Source organism: Rhinoraja longicauda, chromosome 30 (assembly GCF_053455715.1).
Source record: "Rhinoraja longicauda isolate Sanriku21f chromosome 30, sRhiLon1.1, whole genome shotgun sequence".
In the NCBI taxonomy this organism is placed as follows: Eukaryota; Metazoa; Chordata; class Chondrichthyes; order Rajiformes; family Arhynchobatidae; genus Rhinoraja; species Rhinoraja longicauda.
The window spans coordinates 357,845-385,124 of NC_135982.1; the positions used below are offsets into that span (position 1 = coordinate 357,845).

Sequence of the window (27,280 nt, forward strand, 5' to 3'; positions counted from 1 at the left end):
CAGATTCACCACTCTGTGTGAAAAAAAACTTTCTCATCTCGGTCCTAAAAGACTTCCCCCTTATCCTTAAACTGGGGCCCCTTGTTCTGGACTTCCCCAACATCGGGAACAATCTTCCTGCATCTAGCCTGTCCAACCCCTTAAGAATTTTGTAAGTTTCTATAAGATCCCCCCTCAATCTTCTAAATTCCAGCGAGTACAAGCCGAGTCTATCCAGTCTTTCTTCATATGAAAGTCCTGCCATCCCAGGAATCAATCTGGTGAACCTTCTCTGTACTCCCTCTATGGCAAGAATGTCTTTCCTCAGATTAGAAGACCAAAACTGTACGCAATACTCCAGGTGTGGTCTCACCAATGCCCTGTACAACTGCAGCAGAACCTCCCTGCTCCTATACTCAAATCCCCTCGCTATGAATGCCAACATACCATTCGCTTTCTTCACTGCCTGCTGCACCTGCATGCCTACTTTCAGTAACTGGTGTAGCACGACACCCAGGTCTCGTTGCATCTCCCCTTCTCCTAATCGGCCACCATTCAGGTAATAGTCTGCTTTCCTGTTCCTGCCACCAAAGTGGATAACCTCACATTTATCCACATTATACTGCATTTGCCATGCATTTGCCCACTCACCTAACCTATCCAAGTCACGTTGCAGCCTCCTAGCATCCTCCTCGCAGCTAACACTGCCCCCCAGCTTCGTGTCATCCGCAAACTTGGAGATGTTGCATTCAATTCCCTCGTCCAAATCATTAATATATATTGTAAATAGCTGGGGTCCCAGCACTGAGCCTTGCGGTACCCCACTAGTCACTGCCTGCCATTCTGAAAAGGACCCGTTTATTCCTACTCTTTGCTTCCTGTCTGCCAGCCAGTTCTCTATCCACATCAATACTGAACCCACAATACCATGTGCTTTAAGTTTGCATACTAATCTCTTATGAGGGACCTTGTCGAAAGCCTTCTGGAAGTCCAGATATAACACATCTACTGGTTCTCCCTTATCCACTCTACTAGTTACATCCTCGAAAAATTCTTTAAGATTCGTCAGACATGATTTACCTTTCATAAATCCATGCTAACTTTGTCCAATGATTTCACCATTTTCCAAATGTGCTGCTATCCCATCTTTAATAACTGACTCTAGCATTTTCCCCACTACCGATGTTAGACTAACTGGTCTGTAATTCCCCGTTTTCTCTCTCCCTCCCTTTTTGAAAAGTGGGGTTACATTAGCTACCCTCCAATCCTCAGGAACTACTCCAGAATCTAAAGAGTTTTGAAAAATTATCACTAATGCATCCACTATTTCTGGGGCTACCTCCTTAAGCACTCTGGGATGCAGCCTATCTGGCCCTGGGGATTTATCGGCCTTTAATCCATTCAATTTACCTAACACCACTTCCCGACTAACCTGGATTTCACTCAGTTCCTCCATCTCATTTGACCCCCGGGGTCCCCTGCTATTTCCGGCAGATTATTTATGTCTTCCTTAGTGAAGACAGAACCAAAGTAGTTATTCAATTGGTCTGCCATGTCCTTGTTCCCCATGATCAATTCACCTGTTTCTGACTGCAAGGGACTGACATTTGTTTTAACTAATCTTTTTCTCTTCACATATCTATAAAAGCTTTTGCAGTCAGTCTTTATGTTCACTGCCAGTTTTCTTTCATAATCTATTTTCCCTTTCCTAATTAAGCCCTTTGTCCTCCTCTGCTGGACTCTGAATTTCTCCCAGTCCTCTGGTAGGCTGCTTTTTCTTGCTAATTTGTACGCTTCATCTTTTGTTTTGATACTATCCCTAATCTCCCTTGTTAGCCACGGATGCACTACCTTCCCTGATTTATTCTTTTGCCAAACTGGGATGAACAATTGTTGTAGTTCATCCATGCGGTCTTTAAATGCCTTCCATTGCATATCCACCGTCAACCCTTTAAGAATCAATTGCCAGTCTATCTTGGCCAATTCACGTCTCATGCCCTTCAAAGTTACCTTTCTTTAAGTTCAGAACCGTTGTTTCTGAATTAACTAAGTCTTAACTTTAAAGTTTTAACTTTAAAACCTCTGCAACTTAACAAAAATACGACCAAATTAAATGAAAATGTCATTGGCACCAGCCGGGAAAGTGGTGATTACGGCGGTGCAAAAATTGTGGCGCCACGGTTTACTGTTTTGGCGAAATCACTGATACAGACGGATATATATATATATATATACAAGATCAGAGTTTTAGTGATAGAGATAGATAGATAGATAGATAGATAGATAGATAGATAGATAGATAGATGTATATAGGCACATACCATGTTACATCCAATAACAAATGGACGTATGACCACACTAATTGAGTCATAGTGTGATACCACACAACCCAACTTGTTCACACTGACCAAGATGCCTCATTTAAGCTAATCCCATTTGCCCAGTGTTTGGCCTATATCCCTCTAAACATTTCCTATCCATGTACTTGTCCAAGTGTCTTTTAAATGCTATTATTGCACAAGCCTCAACCACCTCTAGTCACCACCCTCTAAGTGAAAAAGTTACCTATCAGGTTCCTGTTAAATCTTCCTCTCTCACCTTAAACCAATATCCTCTGGTTCTTGATCCCCTATCCTGTGTAAAACACTGTATGTTCCCCTAATGAATTTATACATCGCGACACTTGGCTAGAGGTAATAATGATCTAGTTTGGCACAACTAAAAGCTGCTGCACCGGTCTCATTCTTTTCTCCCAGGCAGGTATTTCTCATGGTTATTATTGACCTATGTCATTGACTCAGTTTTGCCCAGAGTTATTATCCACAACTATTTTGTTATTAGTTAATGTGAGAAGATGTACATACTGAAGGCAGCACAGTGGTGCAGCTATTAATGCTGTTGCCTCACAGCACCAGAGACCTCGATGCGATCCTGACCTCAGGGGCTGACTGTGTGAAGTTTGCATGTGTTTCCGTGTGCTCCGGTTTCCTGCTACATCCCAAGGACGTGCCGTTTATAGATTAATTAGCCTCTGCAAATTACGCTAATGTTTAGGGGGTGGATAACATAGAACTAATGTGAATGGGATAGCATAGAACTAATGTGAATGGACATCGATGCTCGGTGGGCCTAAGGCCCTATTTCCACGCTGTATCTCTAAACTAAACATCTTCTACCTGGCATGTTCTTCGGGAAGTTTCCTTTGCCGTTGCATATGAAACATGAGGTCGCCACCATTGACATATTCTATAACCAAAAACAACCTAAAAGATGCAACAGAAAATACATTTTAACAACTACAATGCAGAAATTGTTGAAAACTGCTATACTACAAATAAAGTAACATCTGCGTGCAAAACACAAAATGTGAGGCACCTGAAGTTTCAATGCATGTAATCTAATGCTGTGTAATTTTAAAAGTTATTTTTCTGCTATATCGCATGTTCGCAGATTTTACCTTTTAGGGCAGAGTTCCAGAACAATCTCCCTCCTGCCCCATCTGACAATCGTTTGCAAGATTATATATTTTTCCAAATTCACCTTTAATATTATTTATTACCGTAAGAGATGAATGTGGAAAAAAATCCTAATTTGTGTCGATTACACCTTAGTGCGAAGCTACAAAGGTATTTACAGTTCACCCTTTCTGGGTCTTTCATCTCTATTTAACCTCCCATCAGCCTTTTTCGGAGGAAAACTGCCCAATCTAGCCTATCTTCCCTTATAACAATATTTATTTAGCTCTGGTTATATTTTTGTAAAGGTCTTTTATACCATCACTGGTACTGTTAAAAGTGGCAACATTCACTGTGTTCTGATGAGTTTTACCTGCAGTTCATTCATTGCTTCTTTGCATTTGTACTCCATATCTTAGCTAATAAAAGAAAATACCCTGTTTAGCCTTCTCAGCCAAACTCTGTTGAAAGACCAATGATATGAAATGTTAACTTTATTTTGTTCTTCACCAATACTGCCTGCTGAGCACCCCTGGCATTTGTTGTTTTTTATTTTAGAATTCCACGGTGAGTAAGGTGGGCCTAAAATTGTCGCACTATCTATCGTGTACCGTTTTGGCTGTACTTCAGGGACAAACAAACGAGAGTTTTAGTATATAGATAATGTACACGTTACTGATGTTTTTACTGCTTGATTGTATGGGTCTTAAGATGCAATAGCTCTCTTTTTGACATTCAAATCTGAGCCAAAATATCCCAAAGATACAATAGCTTAAGAATTATTTTTAAATTACAGTACCATTACTAAGAAAGCCCGCCTTGTTGATGTTTCAGTGCTCCAATATTATAGTTTGTTTACTGAAAACAAGTTTGTGGAATGGCCTATTTTAAAATTTGAGTTCACAATCTCTTGACAATAAATTATATCTAAAATCAATGAAAATACATACCATCTGGGATTCTTCCTTAAGATTTTCATCTCTCCAAATCCATAGTTATTTGTAATGGGATCCAATAAAAGAACCAAGGAGGCAAATAAAAGTCCGTTTCAATAAGAAACATTTCTTACCTGCTTTCTGTTTGGAAACAAGAATGAAGACCAACAAGAAATGGGTTACTGGAGGCCTGTTCAAACACATGTTTTTCTGTCTGCACCCAGTCAATATCCTGCAGAGAAAAATAGACATGCATTGTGACTTACGGAGTTCCTCCAGCACTTTGAGTTTTGCTCAAGTTTCCAGCATCTGCATTTCTTATGTTTCTAAGTTACATATCTTCAAAATCAATTAAATTAAGTTGGGTGCCAGGTGACAGAAGATTGATTTATGCATCTCTTTCCCATTAATTTTGTCCGATTTCTAATCTGGCATAAAAATGATCATAAAACACAAATAGATTTTAGCCCAAATAGTAGCTTTGTGATTCAAAATAGTATTTAGAAGAAGCAGCTTTACAGTTTAGACAGATGGGAAACAATCCGAACTATTTTATCCAACCAGTCCATGATCCACCAGAGCTCCCTCTCATTTGTGCTTTTTCAGCATATTTACCTGTTCCTTTTCCTTGATATGTTTGAGGGGAGACTTAATCAAAATATATAAAATTATAAGCATAGATAAGGTAGACAATCACAACCTTTTTTCCAGCGTGCAAATGGCCAACACTGGAGAACATAGCTGTAAAGTGAAAGGGGGAATGTCTAATGCAACTGTGAGTGGCAAGTTATTTTTACAGAGTGGTGGGGCCCGGAACGCATTGCCAGGGGTGGTAGTGGAGGCAGATACCATAGTGACATTTAAGAGGCCGATGAGATCAGTTTAACTTGGCATCGTGTTCAGCACAAACATTGTGGGCTGAAATGCCTATCCCTTGTTGTACTGCTCAAGTCTGGTTTAACTTCCTCTAAACCAGAATAATTCTTTCGTTTGATAGTGAGTTCTACACTCTCATTGATCCCTCGTAATGTCCCTAAATACCACCAAGACCAAGGAGCTGATCATCAACTTCCGTAGGTCACACAACGGGGAATACGCCCCGATCTTTATCAATGGGGACAGTGTGGAGAGAGTGTCCAGCTTCAAGTTTCTGGGCACTCACATTTTGGAGGACCTAACATGGTCCAATAACACTGCTGCGCTGGTCAAGAAGGCACAGCAACGACTGTTCTACCTAAGAACACTGAAAAAGTCTGGTCTACCCCAACAGCTGCTGACGACCTTCTACCGCTGCACCATAGAGAGCATCCTAACACATGGCATCCTTGTGTGATATCTCAGCTGCACAGAGGCAGAGAGGAAAGCTCTTCAGCGGGTAGTTCATAGAGCTCAGAGGACCATCGGAACACAGCTACGAGCCTTGGAGGGCATCTACAACACACGATGTCTCAGAAAAGCCACCAGCATCCACAAAGACTCTTCACACCCCTGCAACAGTCTATCTGAACTTCTACCATCGGGCAGACGATGCAAGGCCTTCTATGCCCGCACCTCCAGACTCAGGAACAGCTTCATCCCCAGAGCCATAGCTGCTATGAACCAGTCCTACTGTTCTAATTTGTTTCAGTGGGTTGTTTAAATGAATACTGACTAGCTAATTAATTTATTGCATCGTATGGGAGGCGCATTCCCAATCTCGTTGTACCCCTGTACAATGACAATAAAGATATATTGTATTGTATTGTATTGTAAAGTATTTTGCTCTAAATTTTCCACCTAGCTTCCTTGGTGATTATTTTATACTGATGGTCCTTAGTCCTAGTTCTGGCTTTCATAACTGGAAACTAGAGGTACTCTACTGAAACCTTTCATAGCTTTAATCCCCATAACAAGCCATCCCTCAACTTGCTTAGGAAGGAACTGATGCTGGTTTAAACTGAAGATACACAAAATGCTGGAGTAACTCAGTGGGACAGGCAGCATCTCTGGAGAGAAGGAATGGGTGACGTTTCAGGTAGAGACCCTTCTTCAGACTTCTTCAGAAATGTAGAATAGATCATTGTTAGCTGGGAGAAGGTAACAACAAAGCAAACGGAGATCAAATGTAGTCGGGGACAGTCAGCGGCAGCAGCTGCGGACCTTTCACCATCCGGCGCGGCCTGGAACGTGGCAACTTCAACAGCCTGACCGCGGGAGAAGACGGCAGGGGAAGAGAAAAGACATTCTGGCCTTCCATCACAGTGAGGAGACTCACTGTGATGGATGTTTCTTTTTGTTTGATTGTGTGTGTTATTGCTTATTTTTATTGCTCTTGTTGTTGGACTGTGGGTAATCTTTCATTTCACTGCACATTTATGTGTATGTGACAAATAAACTTGACTTGACTTGAGATTGGTCGGAGAACTGGGAAGGGGGAGGGATGGAGAGAGAGGGAAAGCAAAGGTTACTTGAAGTTAGAGAAGTCAATGTTCATACCACTGGGGTGTAAGCTGCCCAAACGAAATATGGGGTGCTCTTCCTCCATTTTGTGCTGGGCCTCACTCTGACAATGGAGGAGACCCAGGATAGAAAGGTCAGTGTCGGAATGGGAAGGGGAGTTAAAGTGTTTAGCAATTAGAAGTAACACGAGCAAGTTTGCAGATGACACAAACCTGGGTGGCAGTGTGAACTGCGAAGAGGATGTTAGGAGGTTGCAGGGTGGCCTGGACAGGTTGAGTGAGAAGGCAGATGCGTGGCAGATGCAGTATAATATAGATAAATGTGAGGTTTCCACTTTGGTGGCAAGTACAAGGAGGCAAATTATGATCTCAAAGGTGTCAGGTTAGGTAAGAGGGAAGTGCAGCGAGACCTGTGTGTCCTTGTACACCAGTCACTGAAAGTTGGCGTGCAGGTACAGCAGGCAGTGAAGAAAGCTAATGGCATGTTGGCCTTCATTACGAGAGGATTTCAGTATAGGTTCTTCTGCAGTTGTATAGGGCCCTGGTAAGACCGTATCTGGAGTATTGTCTACAGTTTTGGTCTCCTAATTTGAGGAAGGACATCCTTGTAATTGAGGCAGTGCAGCGTAGGTTCACAAGATGGATTCCCGGAATGGCGGGACTGTCATATGAGGAAAGATTGAAAGGAGTAGGCTTGTAGTCACTGGAGTTTAGAAGGATGAGAGGGGATCTCTATATTCCTTTATTCGTCCCACACCGGGCAAATTTACACATCTTATAGAGACATATAAAATTATAAAAGGACTGGACAAGCTAGATGCAGGAAAAATGTTCCCAATGTTGGGTGAGTCCAGAACCAGGGGCCACAGTCTTAGAATAAAGGGGAGGCCATTTAAAACTGAGGTGAGAAGGAACTTTTTCACCCAGAGAGTTGTGAATTTGTGGAATTCTCTGCCACACAGGACAGTGGAGGCCAAATCACTGGATGGATTTAAAAGAGAGTTAGATAGAGCTCTTGGGGCTAGTGGAATCAAGGGATATGGGGAGAAGGCAGGCACGGGTTACTGATTGTAGATGATCAGCCATGATCACAATGAATGGCGGTGCTGGCTCGAAGGGCCAAATGGCCTCTTCCTGTACCTATTTTCTATGTTTCTGAAAGCAACGACAAGAATTTTAAACACAAGTAATTCCTGTGGCAGGAATAGTAAGTTGAGGTCAGTTTAAGAAATAAAGTGGATGAGCTTAAGGCTCAGTTAGGGAATGGTAGATATGACATTGTGGGGATTACAGAGATATGGCTGCAGGATGATCGGGACTGGGAACTGAATATTCAGGGTTATATGTCCTATAGAAAGGACAGGCAGGCGGGCTGAGGAGGCCGGGTAACTCTGTTGGTAAGGGATGAAATTCAGTCCCTTGCGAGGGGTGACATAGGGACTGACGATGTAGAGTCACTGTGGAGAAAGTTGAGGAATTGTAAAGGTAAGAAGACACTAATGGGAGTTATCTACATAGTGGGAGTTATCTACAGGCCCCCAAACAATAACCTGGATATAGGGTGTAAGTTGCAGTAGGAGTTAAAACTGGCGTGTAACAAAGCTAATGCCACTGTGGTTATGGGGGATTTAAACATACAGGTCGACTGAGAAAATCAGGTTGGTTCTGGACCCCAAGAAAGGGAGTTTGTAGAGTGCCTCCGAGATGGATTCTTAGAGCAGCTTGTTCTGGAGCCTACCAGAGAGGACAATTCTGGATTTAGCGTTGTCCAATGAAGCAGATTTAATAAGGGAACTAAAGGTAAAGGAACCGCTTGGAGGTAGTGACCATAATATGATTAGTTTTAATCTGCAATTTGAGAGGGAGAAGGTTAAATCAGAAGTGTCAGTTCCTGTGGATTGGAGGGTAGCTAATGTTATCCCACTTTTCAAGAAAGGAGCGAGAGACAAAACGGGGAATTATAGAACAGTTAGCCTGACATCGGTGGTGGGGAAGATGCTGGAGTCAATTATTAAAGAGGTAATAATGGTGCATTTGAATAGCAGTAAAAGGATTGGTCCAAGTCAGCTTGAATTTTGAATGAGAAAATCTGCTTGACTCATTTTCTGGAATTTTTTGAAGATGTGACAAGTAAAATGGATGAAATGGAGCCAGTGGATGTAGTGTATCTAGACTTTCAGAAAGCCTTTGATAAGGTCCCACATGGGAGGTTGGTGCACATGGTATTAGGGAGAGCAAATTAGAGCACATGGTATTGGGAGTAGGGTATTGATATGGATAGGGAATTGGTTGGCAGACAGGAAGCAAATAGTAGGAATAAACGGGTCCTTTTCAGAATGGCAGGCAGTGGCGAGTGGAGTGCCGCAAGGCTCGGTGTTGGGGCTGCAACTATTCACTATATATTAATGATTTGGATGATGGAATTAGAAGAAACACTACCACGTTTGCAGATGACACAAAGCTGGGTGGCAGTGTGAACTGTGAAGAGGATGTTAGGAGGTGGCAGTGTGACTTGGACAGGTTGAGTGAGTGGGCAGATGCATGGCAGATGCAGTATAATATCCACTTTGGCGGCAAAAACAAGGAGGCAGATTATTATCTCAATGGTGTCAGATTAGGTAAAGGGGAAGTCGCTGAAAGTAAGCGTGCAGGTACAGCAGGCAGTGAAGAAAGCTAATGGCCTTCATAAAAAGAGGATTTGAGTATAGGAGCAAAGAGGTCCTTCTGCAGTTGTATAGGGCCCTGATGAGACCACATCTGGAGTATTGTGTGCAGTTTTGGTCTCCTATTTGAGGAAGGTGGTCCTTGCTATTGAGGCAGTGCAGCGTAGGTTCATGAGGTTAATCCCTGGGATGGTGGGACTGTTATATGAGGAAAGATTGGGCTTGTATTCATTGATGTTTAGAAGGATGAGAGGGGATCTTATAGAGACGTATAAAATTATAAAAGGACTGGACAAACTAGATGCAGGAAAAATGTGGATAGGGTGGTGAAGAAGGCGTTTGGTTTGCTTGCCTTTATAAATCAGAGCATCGAGTATAGAAGTTGGGATGTAATGTTGAAATTGTACAGGGCATTGGTGAGGCCGAATCTGGAGTATGGTGTGCAGTTCTGGTCGCCAAATTATAGGAAGGATGTCGACAAAATGGAGAGGGTACAGAGGAGATTTACTAGAATGTTGCCTGGGTTTCAGCACTTAGGCTACAGAGAGAGGTTGAACAGGTTGGGTCTTTATTCTTTGGAGCGTAGAAGGTTGAGGGGGGACTTGATAGAGGTTTTTAAAATTTTGAGAGGGACGGACAGAGTTGACGTGGGTAGGCTTTTCCCTTTGAGAGTGGGGAAGATTCCAACAAGGGGACATAGCTTCAGAATTGAGGGACAAAGGTTTAGGGGTAACATGAGGGGGAACTTCTTTACTCAGAGGGTTGTGGCTGTATGGAATGGGCTTCCGGTGGAAGTGGTGGAGGCTGGCTCGATTTTATTATTTAAGAGTAAATTGGATAGGTATATGGATAAGAGGGGATTAGAGGGTTATGGTCTGAGTGCAGGTAGATGAGACTAGGTCAGGGAGAATGGTCGGCGTGGACTGGTAGGGCCGGACAGGCCTGTTTCCATGCTGTAGTTGTTATATAATGTTGGGGGAGTCCAGAACCAGGGGCCACAGTCTAAGAATTTTAAAAACTGAGGTGAGAAGAAACTTTTTCACCCAGAGGGTTGTGAATTTGCAGGATTCTCTGCCACAGAAGGCAGTGGAAGCCAATTCACTGGATGAATTTAAAAGAGAGTTAGATAGAGCTCTCGGGGCTAGTGGAATCAAGGGATATGGGAAGAAGGCAGGCACAGGTTACTGACTAGATGATGAGCCATGATCACAATGAATGGCGGTGCTGGCTCAAAGGGCCAAATGGCCTCCTCCTGTACCTATTTTCTAGTAAGCATAAAGTTATTGGTGAACCTGGACTGAGTTAAAACTCAGATTTGGGAGAGCAGAATTTTAGACTTTAGAGCAGAGGTTTGAATATGTGAAGTTGTGCAGAAAAGAACAGAACAGCCAAGTCTAGAAGTGAATAAGCAAGAATGAGTGGATTCATTCATCGATGTAGGTCAGATACAGACAATGCTGTAGCATTGGAATTGGTAGTGCAAACATTTCAAAGGATAATGACAGTTTGACTTCATTTTCCCATTTAGTCGTTGTGCCAATTAAAACCATTAAAACCAGCTGCGGAAAAATCTATCGAGTCCACAAATGCCCTGTGGGTCAGGAAGCTGAAAATGGCTGTTTAGTTGTATCAAACTCCACTCTGTGCAAATAAATCAGTTCAGATCGGCCAGCATTGTAAGCACCTCATTCAGCCAAAGTCAGAGCCCAGTGGATCTGCAAAGTTTTCGGAAAACTGTTGCCTGTATTGAAGAGGTTGCCCCCGGGTTTGTGAGGCAACAGCCAAAAGAATCATATATTTCTAACATTCTAACCTCCTCCACCACCCTTAACAATCCCTGCTTCTGTCTTCCATCATCTGCAGTACAACACCCTCCAGGATTGGGTGCAAAGCAGTAAATAGTTGAAAGCAGTAGCAGCAGCAATCAGCAGCAGCAGCAGCAGAAGCAGCAGCAGTAGCAGCAGCAGCAAGCAGCAGCAGCAGAGCAGCAAGCAGCACCAAGCTGTGTTGCTTGGGAAGTAGTGTGTGGGGATTGTGTGGGGATTGTGTGGGGATAGTAAGGAGTAAGACCTGTGTGATCTCCCGGACAAGTTTCGATCGCCTAGCTTGGGGTCGGAGAGGAATTTTCCGGATTTTTTCCCAAATTGGCCTGGGTTTTTTATCCGGTTTTTCGCCTCTCCCAGGATATCACTCAGTTCTTTTGGGTGGGCGGTTGGAGCGGTTGGAGTAGCGGCCGGGCGGTAGGTTTAGTAACTGAGCACGGGGCTTTGTTTAGAGAGTATGAGTGCCAGGGCAGTTTTTTGTTCTGGGTGTCGGATGTGGGGAATCTGGGAGTCTGATAGTCTTCCAGACATCCACATCTGCGCCAGGTGCGACGAGATGGGGCGCCTAAGGGACCATATTAGGAACCTGGAGCAGCAGATTGATGACCTCCGTCTGGTCAGGGAGAGTGAGGAGGTTATAGATAGGAGTTACAGAGAGGTGGTCACTCCTAGACCACGGGAGGTAGACAAGTGGGTCACTGTTAGGGGGGGCAAGGAGCAGAGGCAGGGACTAGGGAGTACCCCGGTGGCTGTACCCCTTGGAAATAAGTACTCCTGTTTAAGTACTGTTGGGGGGGGACAGCCTACTTGGGGGCAGCGACGGTGCCCGGGCCTCTGGCAAGGAGTCCGGCACTGTTGCTCAGAAGGGTAGGGAAAGGAAGAGGAGAGCGATAGTAATAGGGGACTCTATAGTGAGGGGGTCAGATAGGCGTTTCTGTGGACGCAGTCGGGAGACCCGGATGGTGGTTTGCCTCCCTGGTGCCGGTGTCCGGGATGTGTCTGAGCGTGTCCAGGATATCCTGAAAGGGGAGGGAGAGGAGCCAGAGGTCGTGGTACATATAAGTACCAACAATATAGGTAGGATAAGGGAAGAGGTCCTGAAAGGAGAATTTAGGGGGCTAGGAAGAGAGTTAAAAAAAAGGACTTCCAAAGTAATAATCTCAGGCTTACTGCCTGTGCCACGCGATAGTGAGAACAGGAATGGAGTGAGGTGGAGGATAAATAAGTGGCTGAGGAACTGGTGCAGGGAGCAGGGTTTCAAGTTTCTGGATCATTGGGACCTCTTCTGGGGGAAGTATGACCTGTACAAAAAGGACGGGTTGCATCTGAACCTGAGGGGAACCAATATCCTGGCGGGGAGATTTGCTAAAATAATTGCGGAGACTTTAAACTAGTACGGTTGGGGGGAGGGACTCAAACACAGATAGCTAACAGGCAGTGTGTGAGGCAGGAGGCAGAAAAGGGAAACACTCAGACCCAATATGTAGGAGAGAAAGAAGGGAAAAGAAATAAACTGAGAATAAGAAATGATGGGTCCCTTAAATGTGTATATTTTAATGCTAGGAGCATTGTAAGAAAGGTGGATGAGCTTAGAGCCTGGATTGACATCTGGAAGTATGATGTTGTGGTGATCAGTGAAACATGGTTGCAGGAGGGTTGCGATTGGCAATTAAATATTCCAGGATTTCATTGTTTCAGATGTGATAGAATCGGAGGGGCAAGAGGTGGGGGTGTTGCATTGGTTGTCAGGGAGGATATCACAGCAGTGCTTTGGCAGGACAGACTAGAAGGTTCGATTAGGGAGGCTGTTTGGGTGGAACTCAGAAATGAGAAAGGTTTAGCAACACTTATAGGGGTGTATTATAGACCGCCAAATAGGGAACGAGAATTGGAAGAGCAAATATGTAAGGAGATAGCAGATATTAGTAGTAAGCACAGAGTGGTGATTGTGGGTGATTTCAATTTTCCGTATATAGACTGGGAATCGCATTCTGTTAAAGGGCTGGATGGTTTGGAGTTTGTAAAATGTGTGCAGGATAGTTTTTTGCAGCAATACGTAGAGGTACCTACCAGAGAAGGGGCAGTGTTGGACCTCCTGTTAGGAAATGAGATGGGTCAGGTGACGGAGGTATGTGTTGAGGAGCACTTTGGGTCTAGTGATCACAATGCCATTAGTTTTAATATCATTATGGAGAAGGTCAAATCTGGACCAAGGGTTGAGATTTTGGATTGGAGAAAGGCTAATTTTGAGGAGATGAGAAAGGATTTAAAAGGAGTGAAATGGAAATTTTTGTTTTATGAAAAGGATATAATAGAGAAATGGAGGATATTTAAAGGTGAAATTTTGAGAGTACAGAGTCTTTATGTCCCTGTTCGGTGGAAAGGAAAGAATAATAATTTGAAAGAGCCGTGGTTTTCCAGGGAAATTGGACACTTGGTTCGGAAAAAGAGGGAGATATACAATAAATATAAGCGGCAGGGAGTAAATGAGGTTCTTGAGGAATATAAAGTATGTAAAAGGAATCTTAAGAAGGAAATTAGAAAAGCGAAAAAAAGATATGAGGCTGCTTTGGCAAGTAATGTAAAAGTAAACCCCAAGGGGTTCTACAGATATGTCAATAGCAAAAGGATAGTGAGGGATAAAATTGGTCCATTAGAGAGTCAGAGTGGTCAGCTATGTGCTGAGCCGGAAGAAATGGGGGAGATATTAAACAATTTCTTTTCTTCGGTATTTACCGAGGAGAAGGATATTGAATTATGCGAAACAAGTAGAGTAGTGATGGAAATTAGGAGGATTAAAGAAGAGGAGGTACGGACACTTTTGAAAAATATAAAAGTGGATAAGTCTCCAGGTCCTGATAGGATATTCCCTAGGACATTGAGGGAAGTTAGTGCAGAAATAGCAGGGGCTATGACGGAAATATTTCAAACGTCATTAGAAACGGGGATGGTGCCGGAAGATTGGCGCATTGCGCATGTTGTGCCCTTGTTTAAAAAAGGTTCTAAAAGTAAACCTAGCAATTATAGACCTATTAGTTTGACGTCTGTGGTGGGAAAATTAATGGAAAAGATACTTAGGGACAATATATATAATTATTTGGATAATCAAGGCCTGATTAGAAACAGTCAACATGGATTTGTGCCTGGAAGGTCATGTTTGACTAATCTTCTTGAATTTTTTGAAGAGGTTACCAGGGAAATTGATAAGGGCAAGGCTGTGGATGTTGTCTATATGGACTTCAGTAAGGCATTTGACAAGGTTCCACATGGAAGGTTGATTAAGAAGGTTAAATCGTTGGGTATTAATAGTGAGGTTGCAAGATGGATTCAACAATGGCTGAATGGGAGATACCAGAGGGTAACGGTTGACAATAGTATGTCAGGTTGGAGGCCAGTGTCTAGTGGAGTACCCCAAGGATCTGTGTTGGGTCCACTGTTGTTTGTCATTTACATTAATGATCTGGATGATGGTGTGGCAAATTGGATTAGTAAATATGCAGATGATACATAGATAGGTGGAGTAGTTGATAGTGAGGTAGATTTTCAAAGTCTACAGAGAGACTTGGGCCTTTTGGAAGGGTGGGCTGAAAGATGGCAGATGGAGTTTAATGCTGATAAGTGTGAGGTGCTGCATTTTGGTAGGACAAATCAAAATAGGACGTACAGGGTAAATGGTAGGGAATTGAGGAATGCAGTGGAACAGAGGGATCTGGGAATAACTGTGCATTGTTCCCTGAAAGTGGAATCTCATGTGGATAGGGTGGTGAAGAAGGCGTTTGGTATGCTTGCCTTTATAAATCAGAGCATCGAGTATAGAAGTTGGGATGTAATGTTAAAATTGTACAGGGCATTGGTGAGGCCGAATCTGGAGTATGGTGTGCAGTTCTGGTCGCCAAATTATAGGAAGGATGTCGACAAAATGGAGAGGGTACAGAGGAGATTTACTAGAATGTTGCCTGGGTTTCAGCACTTAGGCTACAGAGAGAGGTTGAACAGGTTGGGTCTTTATTCTTTGGAGCGTAGAAGGTTGAGGGGGGACTTGATAGAGGTCTTTAAAATTTTGAGAGGGACGGACAGAGTTGACGTGGGTAGGCTTTTCCCTTTGAGAGTGGGGAAGATTCCAACAAGGGGACATAGCTTCAGAATTGAGGGACAAAGGTTTAGGGGTAACATGAGGGGGAACTTCTTTACTCAGAGGGTGGTGGCTGTATGGAATGGGCTTCCGGTGGAAGTGGTGGAGGCTGGCTCGATTTTATTATTTAAGAGTAAATTGGATAGGTATATGGATAGGAGGGGATTAGAGGGTTATGGTCTGAGTGCAGGTAGATGAGACTAGGTCAAGGAGAATGGTCGGCGTGGACCGGTAGGGCCGGACAGGCCTGTTTCCATGCTGTAGTTGTTATATGTTATAGGAAAGGTCCTTGGAATCACTAAGATTGGACACCATGAAATCTTGTGGCATCAGCAAGAAAGCGTCCTGCTGATTGCCACTTTCCATAGCCATTCAGTACTTTGTCATGTGCAAAAACAGTTGAGAAAGCACCAAGAGAAACACGTGCAAGTTGGAAATTTCAACATAATTGAATAGATACTAGCCAGTCACTAATGCTATTTGAGAGAAGGAGGAGGAGGCGGCAATGGAGCGGGCAAAGAGAAGGAAAAGGCGGCAGTTGATGGAGAGGGAGCCCACGGTAACCAAGCCCGTCCTGTCGTTGGCAGCAGCCTAAAGAAAGTGCTGCAGCCCGGGGTACAATGTGAGCCACAACAGCTGTGTCAACCTGACCATGTGGTGTGTGGTGATGAAGGGCTCGCTGGTGCAGACCAGTCACATCGAGGTGAAATGACACAAAGCACTGGAGTAACTCAGCAGAATCAGTCTGAAGAAGGATCTCGACATGACCTCTCCATGTCCTCCAGAGATATTGCCTGACCCGCACTTTGTGTCCTTTTCTATATTATCCATCATCTGCAGTTTGTTATTTCATAAACATACCATGATAATACACGGTTATAGTGGACAATCGGCAATAAGGAACAGAATTCTGTTAGAACAAGGGATTAGATTTAATTTTCAATTACTGAATTCAACTAGAGTTCTTAAGTATTTAAATGGAATAATAAAATAAAAATCATGCCAAATCATTCCCTGTATAACGTCCCTGAAAGTGGCAACACAAGAAGACAGAGTGGTAAAGAAGGCATATGGCATACTTGTTTTCATCGGTCAGAGTATTAAGAGAGTCAAGGAGTCATGATGCAGCTCCAGAGGACTTTGGTTAGGCTGCATTTGGATTATCGTGTGCAGTTCTGAATGCCCCATTATAGGAAGGATGTGCAGGCTTTGCCACAGGTGCAGAGGAGGTTTAGCAGAATGACCCCTGAATTAGGGTGTAATAACTACAGGGAGAGGTTGAACCTGCTTGGATTGCTTTCTCTGGAAAGCCAGATGTTGCGGGGAGTCCTGATAGAAGTACATCAAATTATGAGAGGGTTAAATACGGTAGACAGTCAGAATATTTTTCCCATGAATAAAAAAATCAAATACTAAAGATGAGAGGGACAAAGTTTAAAGAAGATGTGTGAGGCAAGTTTTTTTACACAGAGGGTGATGAGTGCCTGGAATGCACTGCCGGGGTTGAAGCAGATACGTTAATGGCATTTTAAATACTTTTTAACAGGCATATGGATGGCAGGCATATATATAAGTGATGTTCTTGGCATCATGTTTCCCACAGACTTTGTGGGCCGACAGGTCTGTTCTTGTGCTGCTCTGTTCTATGACAGTGACTCTATTTCAAGAATATTTTTCTGGTTGTAATCATCTGCAATATGCTGAGCTGTCAAAGGCTGGATATAAAGATAAATAATTACTCTTTATCCAATTTTACCTCATCATCGTGGACCAGTTCCTTCTTTACAACTTTCATTGCATAAATACAGTCATTTTTCTTCAAACGCACAAGAAGAACTTTAGCATAGCTGCCTCGTCCAATGACACGTATAAGATCAAAATCTTGTAAACCCAGCACTGAAGAAATCTTGATTCCATCAACACCATCAACGACTGGCTTGAGGTCCTGGAACCCAAATAACATCAAATTACTTAATACAATTCATGCACACTTGGTTTCCAATGCCACTTCCTTCACCAAAATAATTTACAAAATGAATTAACACATTGAAGAACAATGAATCCAAGATCATTGCATCTCTGCAACTCCTCATTTTGAAAATATGGAGCTAAAATTTTGCTCTATGGTGTCATTATGGGAGGATGAAATAATGAGACGTGAGGCCAATGTTGAATCAGTGTCAGCTTCTGAAAAGTAGGACAGGCTCGAGTGACAAAATGGCCTGAATCTGTTCCTTTGGACTTTCTGAAGACTGAGTCGATGCTGACCAGCAATCACCCTGTACACTAGTACTATCCTCCACACTAGGGACAATTTACAATTTTACCATAGCAAATTAACTCACAAACCTGTACGTTTTTGGAGTGTGGGAGGAGCTCCGGAGAAAACAGGGAGATTGTGCAGACTCCATACAGACAGCAACAGGATCGTACCTGTATCTCTGACACTCGAAGGCAGAAACTCCACCGCTGCACCACTGTTCCTTTCCTTAAGTTTTTATTATAAATTTAATTTCTTGGAGAAAATTATGAAGTATCATATATCATAGGGCATCTGTGATACCCACACTGGGTGGATTTACACCATAGAGTCATAGAGCATGGAAACTTGCCCATGCTAACCAAGATGCTCCATCAACGCTAATTCAACTTGCCTGCATTTGGTCTATATCTCTTTAAACCTTTTCCATCTATGGTACATGTTTTTTAAATGTTGTTGGAGTATCTGCCTCAACTACCTCCTCTGGCAGCTCATTTCATATACCCACCACCCTCTGTGCAAAAAAATTGCCATCAAGTTCCTAATAAATCTTTCCCCTCTCACTTTAAACGGATTATACAAAGCTGGGTGGCAGTGTGAGCTGCGAGGAGGATGCTATGAGACTGTAGGGTGACTTGCATAGGTTGGGTGAGTGGGCAGATGCATGGCAGATGCAGTATAATTAGGCATATGAGTGAGGTAAAAAAAGAGGAAAAGATCCGAGCGCTTAACAGGCGTCAAAAATTACACACAAAATTACCAGTTTCAAGCCTCTTTTAGTGCATTTCAAAGTAAAAACAGACATTGCAAAATAATGTGAATATTAATAACATTTTGAAGTAAATTCGCACATTAATTGATAATCAGCCCAAAAAGATGGTAATTGGCTTTTCAGCTGTGTTTTATATTTTAACCCTGTCTTAATTAATTTAGTTATATAATCTTGCACTTAAATTTAATATTTACTCATTACAGTTCCACCACTGATTTTCTGGCACTCTTGTTTCCAGATCTTTGCAGGTTTATCCAGCTGGCCAAGGAAGTCGGTGATGGAGAATGATTTGCTGGCTCCAGCTGGGCTGGAGTTCCAGAGCCCCGGCCACAGGTTGCAAATTCAACCCACCGATCGGCCGTGGAAGTCCCGATGAGGTCGAGATTGGCTGCCTTGCCCAGCCTAGTTCCCACATTTTCGGGAAGACTTCCACGCACGGGGGATTTCTCGAGGAACCTCTAGCGAACTCATTGACAAATTGGCCATGGAATCCCCGATGAGGTCGAGATTGGCTGCCTTGCCCAGCCAAGGTGCCACATTTCCGGGGAGACTTCCACGGCACAAGGGGGATTTCTCGCGGAACCCCTAGCGACCTCTCGCGGAACCTAGTGTTCATTACAAGTCTATACATCATTTATTTATTTTTCTTTCTTTTTTTTGATCCGATTTCTCCGTTTATTTGGCAAAGTGAAAAACGTGGAAACCATGCAAAAAGGGCGGAAAATGGATTTTAAAAACGCGGAAATCCGCGGAAAATTCACATGCCTGTATAATGTGGATAAATGTGAGGTTATCCACTTTGGTGGCTAGAACAGGAAGGCAAATTATTATCTGAATGGTGTCAGATTATTAAAAGGGGAGGTGCAGCGAGACCTGGGTGTCCTTGTACATCAGTCACTGAAAGTAAGCATGCAGGTACAGCAGGCAGTGAAGAAAGCTAATGGCCAGTTGGCCTTCATTGCGAGAGGATTTGAGTTTAGGAGCAAGGAGGTCCTATTGCAGTTGCACAGGGCCCTGGTGAGACCGCACCTGGAGTATTGTGTGCAATTTTGGTCACCCAATTTGAGGAAGGACATCATTGCTGTTGATGAGTGCAGCGTAGGTTCACCTGGTTAATTCCTGGGATGGCGGGACTGACATATCATGAAAGAATGGGTCGACTGGGTTTGTATTCACTGGAATTTAGAAGGATGAGAGGGGATCATAGAAACATTTCAAAATCTTAAAGGATTGGACAGGCTAGATGCAAGAAAAATGTTCCTGATGTTGGGGGAGTTCAGAATAAGCGGTCACAGTTTAAGAATAAGGGGTACACCATTTAGGTCTGAGATGAGGAAAAATGTTTTCACCTATGTAACCTGGTTCTTGATTCCCCTACTCTGAGTAAAAGACTATGTATACACCACATCTATTCCCTTCATGATCTTATACACCACTGTAAGATCACCCCTCAAAGCCTTCCGTGCTCAAGAAATAAAGTCCTAGCCTGCCCAACTTCTCCCGATAGCTCAGACCTTCAAGTCCAAGCAGTTGTTATTGGGCATGTCCACAGATGACATGTGGGAGTCATTTAAAAGCCAGCTGATCAAAATGCAGCATCAGCATGTTCCAGTAAGAAGGAGGGATAAGGATGGCAAGGTAAGGGAACCGTGGATGACCACGGAGGTTGTTCAGGAAGAAAGAGGAAGCTTATGTCAGGTTTAAGAGGGTGATAAATGGGTGAGGGTGATAAATTAAGAGGGTGAGAAATATAGAGCAAGTATGAATGCACTCAAATTGGCGATTAGAGGAGTCAAAAGGGTCTGAAATGGTATTAGCAATATGGATTAAAAAAATCCCAAGACCTTTTATACGTACTTTAAAAATAAAGAGGGGACCAGAAGAAGGTAGGACCGCTCAAACGTTAAAGGAGAAAATCTATGTTTAGAATTGATAATAGACAATAGACAATAGGTGCAGGATTAAGCCATTTGGCCCTTCGAGCCAGCATCACCATTCAATGTGATCATGGCTGATCATTCACAATCAGTAACCCGTTCCTGCCTTCTCCCCATACCCCCTGACTCCTCTATCCTTAAGAGCTCTATCGAGCTCTCTCTTGAAAGCATCCAGAGAATTGGCCTTCACAGCCTTCTGAGGCAGAGAATTCCACAGATTTATAACTCTCTGACTGAAAAGGTTTTGCCTCATCTCCGTTCTAAATGGCCTACCCCTTATTCTTAAACTGTGGCCCCTGGTTCTGGACTCTCCCAACATTGGGAACATGTTTCCTGCCTCTAACGTGTCCAATCCCTTAATAATCTTATATGTTTCAATAAGATCCCCTCTCATCCTTCTAAATTCCAGTGTATACAAGCCTAGTCGCACCAGTCTTTCGACATACAACAGCCCCGCCATTCCGGGAATTAACCTAGTAAACCTACACTGCACGCCCTCAATAGCAAGAATATCCTTCCTCAAATTTGGAGACCAAAACTGCACACAGTACTCCAGGTACGGTCTCACTAGGGCCCTGTACAACTGCAGAAGGACCTCTTTGCTCCTATACTCAACTCCTCTTGTTATGAAGGCCAACATTCCATTGGCTTTCTTCACTGCCTGCTGTACCTGCATGCTTCCTTTCAGTGACTGATACACTAGGACACCCAGATCTCGTTGTACGTCCCCTTTTCTAACTTAACACCATTCAGATAATAATCTGCCTTCCTATTCTTACCACTAAAGTGGATAACTTCACATTTATCCACATTAAACTGCACCTGCCATGCATCTGCCCACTCACACAACCTGTCCAAGTCACCCTGCAACCTCATAGCATCTTCCTCACAGTTCACACTGCCACCCAGCTTTGTGTCATCTGCAAATTTGCTAATGTTACTTTTAATCCCTTCATCCAAGTCATTAATGTATATTGTAAATACCTGCGTCCCAGCACCGAGCCTTGCCGTACCCCACTAGTCACTGCCTGCCATTCTGAAAGGGACCCATTTATCCCCACTCTTTGCTTTCTGTCTGCCAACCAATTTTCTATCCATGTCAGTACCCTACCCCCAATACCATGTGCTCTAATTTTGCTCACTAATCTCCTATGTGGGACCTTGTCGAAGGCTTTCTGAAATACAAGGTACACTACATCCACTGGCTCTCCCCTGTCCATTTTCCTAGTTACATCCTCAAAAAGTTCCTGAAGATTAGTCAAGCATGATTTCCCCCTCGTAAATCCATGCTGACTCGGAACAATCCTGTTACTGCTATCCAAATGCTCCGTAATTTCTTCTTTTATAATTGACTCCAGGATCTTCCCCACCACTGATGTCAGACTAACTGGTCTATAATTTCCTATTTTCTCTCTCCCTCCTTTCTTAAAAAGTGGGATAACATTAGCTATCCTCCAACCCACAGGAACTGATCCTGAATCTATAGAACCTTAGAAAATGATTACCAATGTGTCCACGATTTCTGGAGTCACCTCCTTAAGTACCCTGCGATGCAGACCATCGGGTCTTGAGTTCCCTTATCAAATCAGGTTCATTACACAACACTAAATCCAGAATTGCCTTCTCCCTGGTGTAGGTGATGCACATTCACTGAAAAGGACTCGGCGGATAATGAGGTCACAATTCATAAATTCATGTTACAGGAGCAGAATTAGACAATTTGGCCCCATCAAGCCTACTCAGCCATTCAATCATGGCTGATCTATCTTTCCCTTTTACCTCCATTCCCCTACCTTCTCCCCTTAACTCCTGACACCCTTATTAATCGGGAAACTGACAATCTCTGCCTGAAAAATATCCATTGACAGCCTGCACAGCTTTCTCCGGCAATGAATTCCACAGATTCACCACCCTGTGACTTAAGAAATTCCTCCTCATTTCCATTTAAAAGGGACGTCCTTTTATTCTGAGGCAATGGTCTCTGGTCTTCGACTCTCCCACTAGTGGAAACATCCTCTCCATATCCACTCTATCCATTCCTTTCAGTATTCAGTAAGTTTCTATGAGGTTCCCTCATCCTTCAAAACCCCAGTGCCGTCAAATGCTCATCATGTTAACCCAATCATCCCTGGGATCATTCTCGTAAACTTCCTCTAAACCCTTTCCAACGCCAGCACATCCTTCCTCGGATACGAGGCTCAAAACTGCTCACAATATTCCAAATGTGGTCTGACCAGTACCTTATAAAACTTCAGCATTATATCCCTGTTTTTATATTGTAGTCCTCTCGAAATAAATGTTACCATTGCGTTTGCCTTTCCTACTACCAATTTGACTAGCAAATTAACTTTTTGGGAATCCTGTACAAGCACTCCCAAGTCCCTTTATACCTCCGATTTCTGAATTCTCTCCCATTTAGAAAATAGTCTGCGCCTTTATTCCTACTCCCAATATGCCTGACTCCAACTTTGCTACGCTGTATTCCATCTGCCACTTCTCAACCCACTCTCCCAACCTGTCCAAGTCCTGCAGAGTCCCTGCTTTCTCTACACTACCCACCCCTCCACCTATCATCATATCATCTGCAAACTTTGCCACAAAGCCTTCAATTCCCACATCTAAATCATTGCTATACATAGTGAAAAGTAGCGGCTCCAGCACCAACCTGTCAACCAGAAAACAATCCCTTTCTTGCCATTCTTTGCATTCTGCCATCCAGGCAACTTGCAAGTATCTCCCCTCTGACACCCACTCACTCATCTTGCCTACATCTTTACATTCTCATAAAGATTGTTTCTTTACAATCTGACCTATTGTTGTAAAATAAGCACATTTTAAAAAATCCAGCACACCCTTAACGTTTACACAATTTAACTTCTGCTTTTTAAAAAATTCAGGGTTAATGCATCGACAGATACAATAACTTCTAGAAATCTATCAATTTAATACAAACAATTTAACAGACACTCTAGATAGACGAGTTGAACCGGTACTTTGGATCTGTCTTCACTAAGGAGGATACAAACAATCTCCCAGATATTCTGGTGGCCAGAGATCCTCGGGTGACGGAGGAACTGGACGAAATCCACATTAGGCAGGAAAAAGTTTTGGGTAGACTGATGGGACTGAAGGTTGATAAATCCCCAGGGCCTGATGGTCTGCATCCCAGGGTACTTAAGGAGGTGGCTCTAGAAATTGTGGATGCATTGGTGATCATTTTCCAATGTTCTATAGATTCAGGGTCAGTTCATGTGGATTGGAGGGTAGCTAATGTTATCCCACTTTTTAAGAAAGGAGTGAGAGAGAAAACAGGAAATTATAGACCAGTTAGTCTGACATCAGTCGTGGGGAAGATGCTGGAGTCAATTATAAAAGAAGAAATTGCTGAGCATTTGGATAGCAGTAACAGGATCGTTCCGAGTCAGCATGGATTTACGAAGGGGAAATCATGCTTGCCAATTTTTTGGAATTTTTTGAGGATGTAACTAGGAAAATAGACAGGGGAGAGCCAGTGGATGTGGTGTATCTCGACTTTCAGAAAGCCTTCGACAAGGTCCCACATAGGAAGGTATTTATTCACAAAATGCTGGAGTAACTCAGCAAGTCAGGCAGCATCTCGGGAGAGAAGGAATGGGTGACGTTTCGGGTTGAGACCCTTCTTCAGACTGATGTCAGGGGGGCGGGACAAAGGAAGGATATAGGTGGAGACAGGAAGATAGAGGGAGATCTGGGAAGGAGGAGGGGAAGAGAGGGACAGAGGAACTATCTAAAGTTGGAGAAGTCGATGTTCAGACTCCCACATAGGAGATTGGTGGGCAAAATTAGAGCACATGGTATTAGAGGTAGGGTACTGACATGGATAGAAAATTGGTTGACAGACAGAAAGCAAAGAGTGGGGATATATGGGTCCCTTTCAGAATAGCAGGCAGTGACTAGTGGGATACCGCAAGGCTCAGTTCTTGGACCGCGGCTATTTACAATATACATCAATGACTTGGATGAAGGGATTAAAAGTACCATTAGCAAATTTAAAAGCTGGGTGGCAGTGTGAACTGTGAGGAAGATGCTATGAGGTTGCAGGGTGACTTGGACAGGTTGTGTGAGTGGGTGGATGCATGGCAGATGCAGTTTAATGTGGATAAGTGTGAGGTTATCCACTTTGGTGGCAAGAATAGGAAGGCAAATTATTATCTGAATGGTGTCAAGTTAGGAAAAGGGGACGTACAACGAGATCTTGGTGGCCTAGTGCATCAGTCACTGAAAGGAAGCATGCAGGTACAGCAGGCAGTGAAGAATGTTGGCCTTCATAACAAGAGTTGAGTATAGGAGCAAAGAGGTCCTTCTGCAGTTGTACAGGGCCCTAGTGAGACCGCACCTGGAGTACTGTGTGCAGTTTTGGTCTCCAAATTTGAGGAAGGATATTCTTGCTATTGAGGGCGTGCAGCGTAGGTTTACTGTGTTAATTCCCGGAATGGGGGGACTGTCATATGTTGAAAGACTGGAGCGACTAGGCTTGTATACACTGGAATTTAGAAGGATGAGAGGGGATCTTATCAAAACGTATAAGATTATTAAGGAGTTGGACACGTTAGAGGCAGGAAACATGTTCCCAATTTTGGGGGAGTCCAGAACTAGGGGCCACAGTTTAAGAATAAGGGGTAGGCCATTTTGGAATGGAGATGAGGAAAAACTTTTTCACCCAGAGAGTTGTGAATCTGTGGAATTCTCTGCCTCAGAAGGCAGTGGGGGTCAATTATCTGAATGCATTCAAGAGAGAGCTGGATAGAGCTCTTAAGGATAGCGGAGTCAGGGGGTATGGGGAGAAGACAGGAACGGGGTACTGATTGAGAATGATCCGCTATGATCACATTGAATGGCGGTGCTGGCTCGAAGGGCCGAATGGCCTACTCCTGCACCTATTGTCTATTGTCTACAGCATTCAAACAGAACTTTAAAAATGAAAGCCATTCATCTTACTTCAGTTATTTGGTCACATGGTGTTCTTCCAACTGACATTTCCATCTACAGTGCCCTCCATAATATTTGTGACAATGACCCATCATTTATTTATTTGGCTCTGTACTCCACAATTTGAGATTTGTAATAGAAAAAACCACATGTGGTTAAAGTGCACATTGTCAGATTTTAATAAAGGCCATTTTTATACATTTTGGTTTCACCATGTAGAAATTACAGCAGTGTTTGTACATAGTCCCCCCATTTCAGGGCACCATAATGTTTGGGACACAGCAATGTCATGTAAATGAAAGTAGTCATGTTTAGTATTTTGTTGCATATCCTTTGCATGCAGTGAGTGCTTGAAGTCTGCAATTCATGGACATCACCAGATGCTGGGTGTCTTCTCTGGTGATGCTCTGCCAGGCCTATATTGCAGCCATCTTTAGCTTATGCTTGTTTTGGGGGCTAGTCCCCTTCAGTTTTCTCTTCAGCATATAAAAGGCCTGCTCAATTGGGTTCAGATCGGGTGATGACTTGGCAACTCAAGAATTGACCATTTTTTAGCTTTGAAAAACTCCTTTGTTGCTTGAGCAGTATGTTTGGGATCATTGTCTTGCTGTGGAATAAACTGCCGGCCAATGAGTTTTGAAGCATTTGTTTGAAATGAGCAGATAAGATGTGTCTATGCACATCAGAATTCATTCTGCTACTACCATCAGCAGTTGTATCATCACTGAAGATAGGTGAGCCAGTACCTTCAGCAGCCATACATGCCCAGGCCATAACACCCCCACCACCGTGTTTCACAGATGAGGTGGTATGCTTTGGATCTTGGGCAGTTCCTTCTCTCCTCCATACTTTGCTCTTGCCATCACTCTGAAATACGTTAATCTTCGTCTCATCTGTCCACAAAACCTTTTCCCAGAACATTTGTTGCTCTTTTAAGTACTTTTTTGCAACTGTAATCTGCCCATCCTATTTTTGCAGCTAACCAGTGGTTTACATCATGCAGTGTAGCCTCTGTATGAAGTCTCTGTGCAGTGGTCATTGATAAATCCACACCTGACTCCTGGAGTGTTTCTGATCTGTCGGACAGGTGTTTGGGGATGTTTCTTTATTTTAGAGAGAATTCTTCTGTCATCAGCTGTGGAGGTCTTCCTTGGCCTGCCAGTCCCTTTGCGATTAGTCTCACCAGTGCTCGCTTTCTTCTTAAAGATGTTCCAAACTGTTGATTTTGGTAAGCCTAAGGTTTGGCTTATGTCTCTAAGTTTTATTCTTGTTTCTCAGTCTCATAATGGTTTATTTGACTTTCATTGGCATAACTTTGGTCCTCATGTTGATAAAAAGCAACAAAAGTTTCAAAGGTGATGGAAAGACTAGGTGCTGAGAGCTCTCTTATACCTGCATTAAGGATGCAATCTGAGCAATCTGAGCAATTACAAATGCCTGTGAAGCCATGTGTCCCAAACATTATGGTGCCCTGAAATGGGGAGACTATGTATAAACACAGCTGTAGTTTCTATATGGTGAAACCAAAATGTATAAAAATGGCCTTTAATAAAACCTGACAATGTGCTCTTTCACTACATGTGATTTTTTCTTTTACGAATCTCAAATTGTGGAGCACAGAGGCAAATAAATAAATGATGGGTCTGTCCCAAACATTATGGAGAGCACTGCATGATGGTGTTTCAATGAAAAACTTGCATGTTTCAGTTTCTCCAAGTAAATGAGGTTTGTTTTTGATTAGGTGCTGGAAAATTATGACCACCACAGCAACAACAACAGCAGAGTTACCAGCATAATGCATATTGTAATGTTATACTGTCAGCACATTGATTTGTAGAAAGGTACAGCGGAGAATTAGGCCATTTAAGCCCACCGAGTCTGCTCCGACCATCAACCACCATTTACTCTGATTTTACAT

At 43.2% G+C, this 27,280-nt stretch overlaps 1 protein-coding gene across 5 annotated transcripts in view; it reads right to left on the bottom strand.

Annotated features, from left to right (window-relative positions):
- prkcz (protein kinase C, zeta) overlaps positions 1-27,280 on the bottom strand; it is a 426,501-nt gene that overhangs the window by 133,662 nt on the left and 265,559 nt on the right. For 4 of the 5 annotated variants that reach the window (XM_078425701.1, XM_078425698.1, XM_078425703.1 and 1 more), the window contains 3 exons: positions 17,182-17,370; positions 4,504-4,601; positions 3,156-3,242 (listed from right to left, as the gene is read on the bottom strand). In XM_078425701.1, the coding sequence (XP_078281827.1) occupies positions 3,156-3,242; positions 4,504-4,601; positions 17,182-17,370 (374 nt within the window). The remainder of the gene's footprint in view (positions 1-3,155; positions 3,243-4,503; positions 4,602-17,181; positions 17,371-27,280) is intronic. The other variant, XM_078425700.1, reaches the window with a different exon arrangement.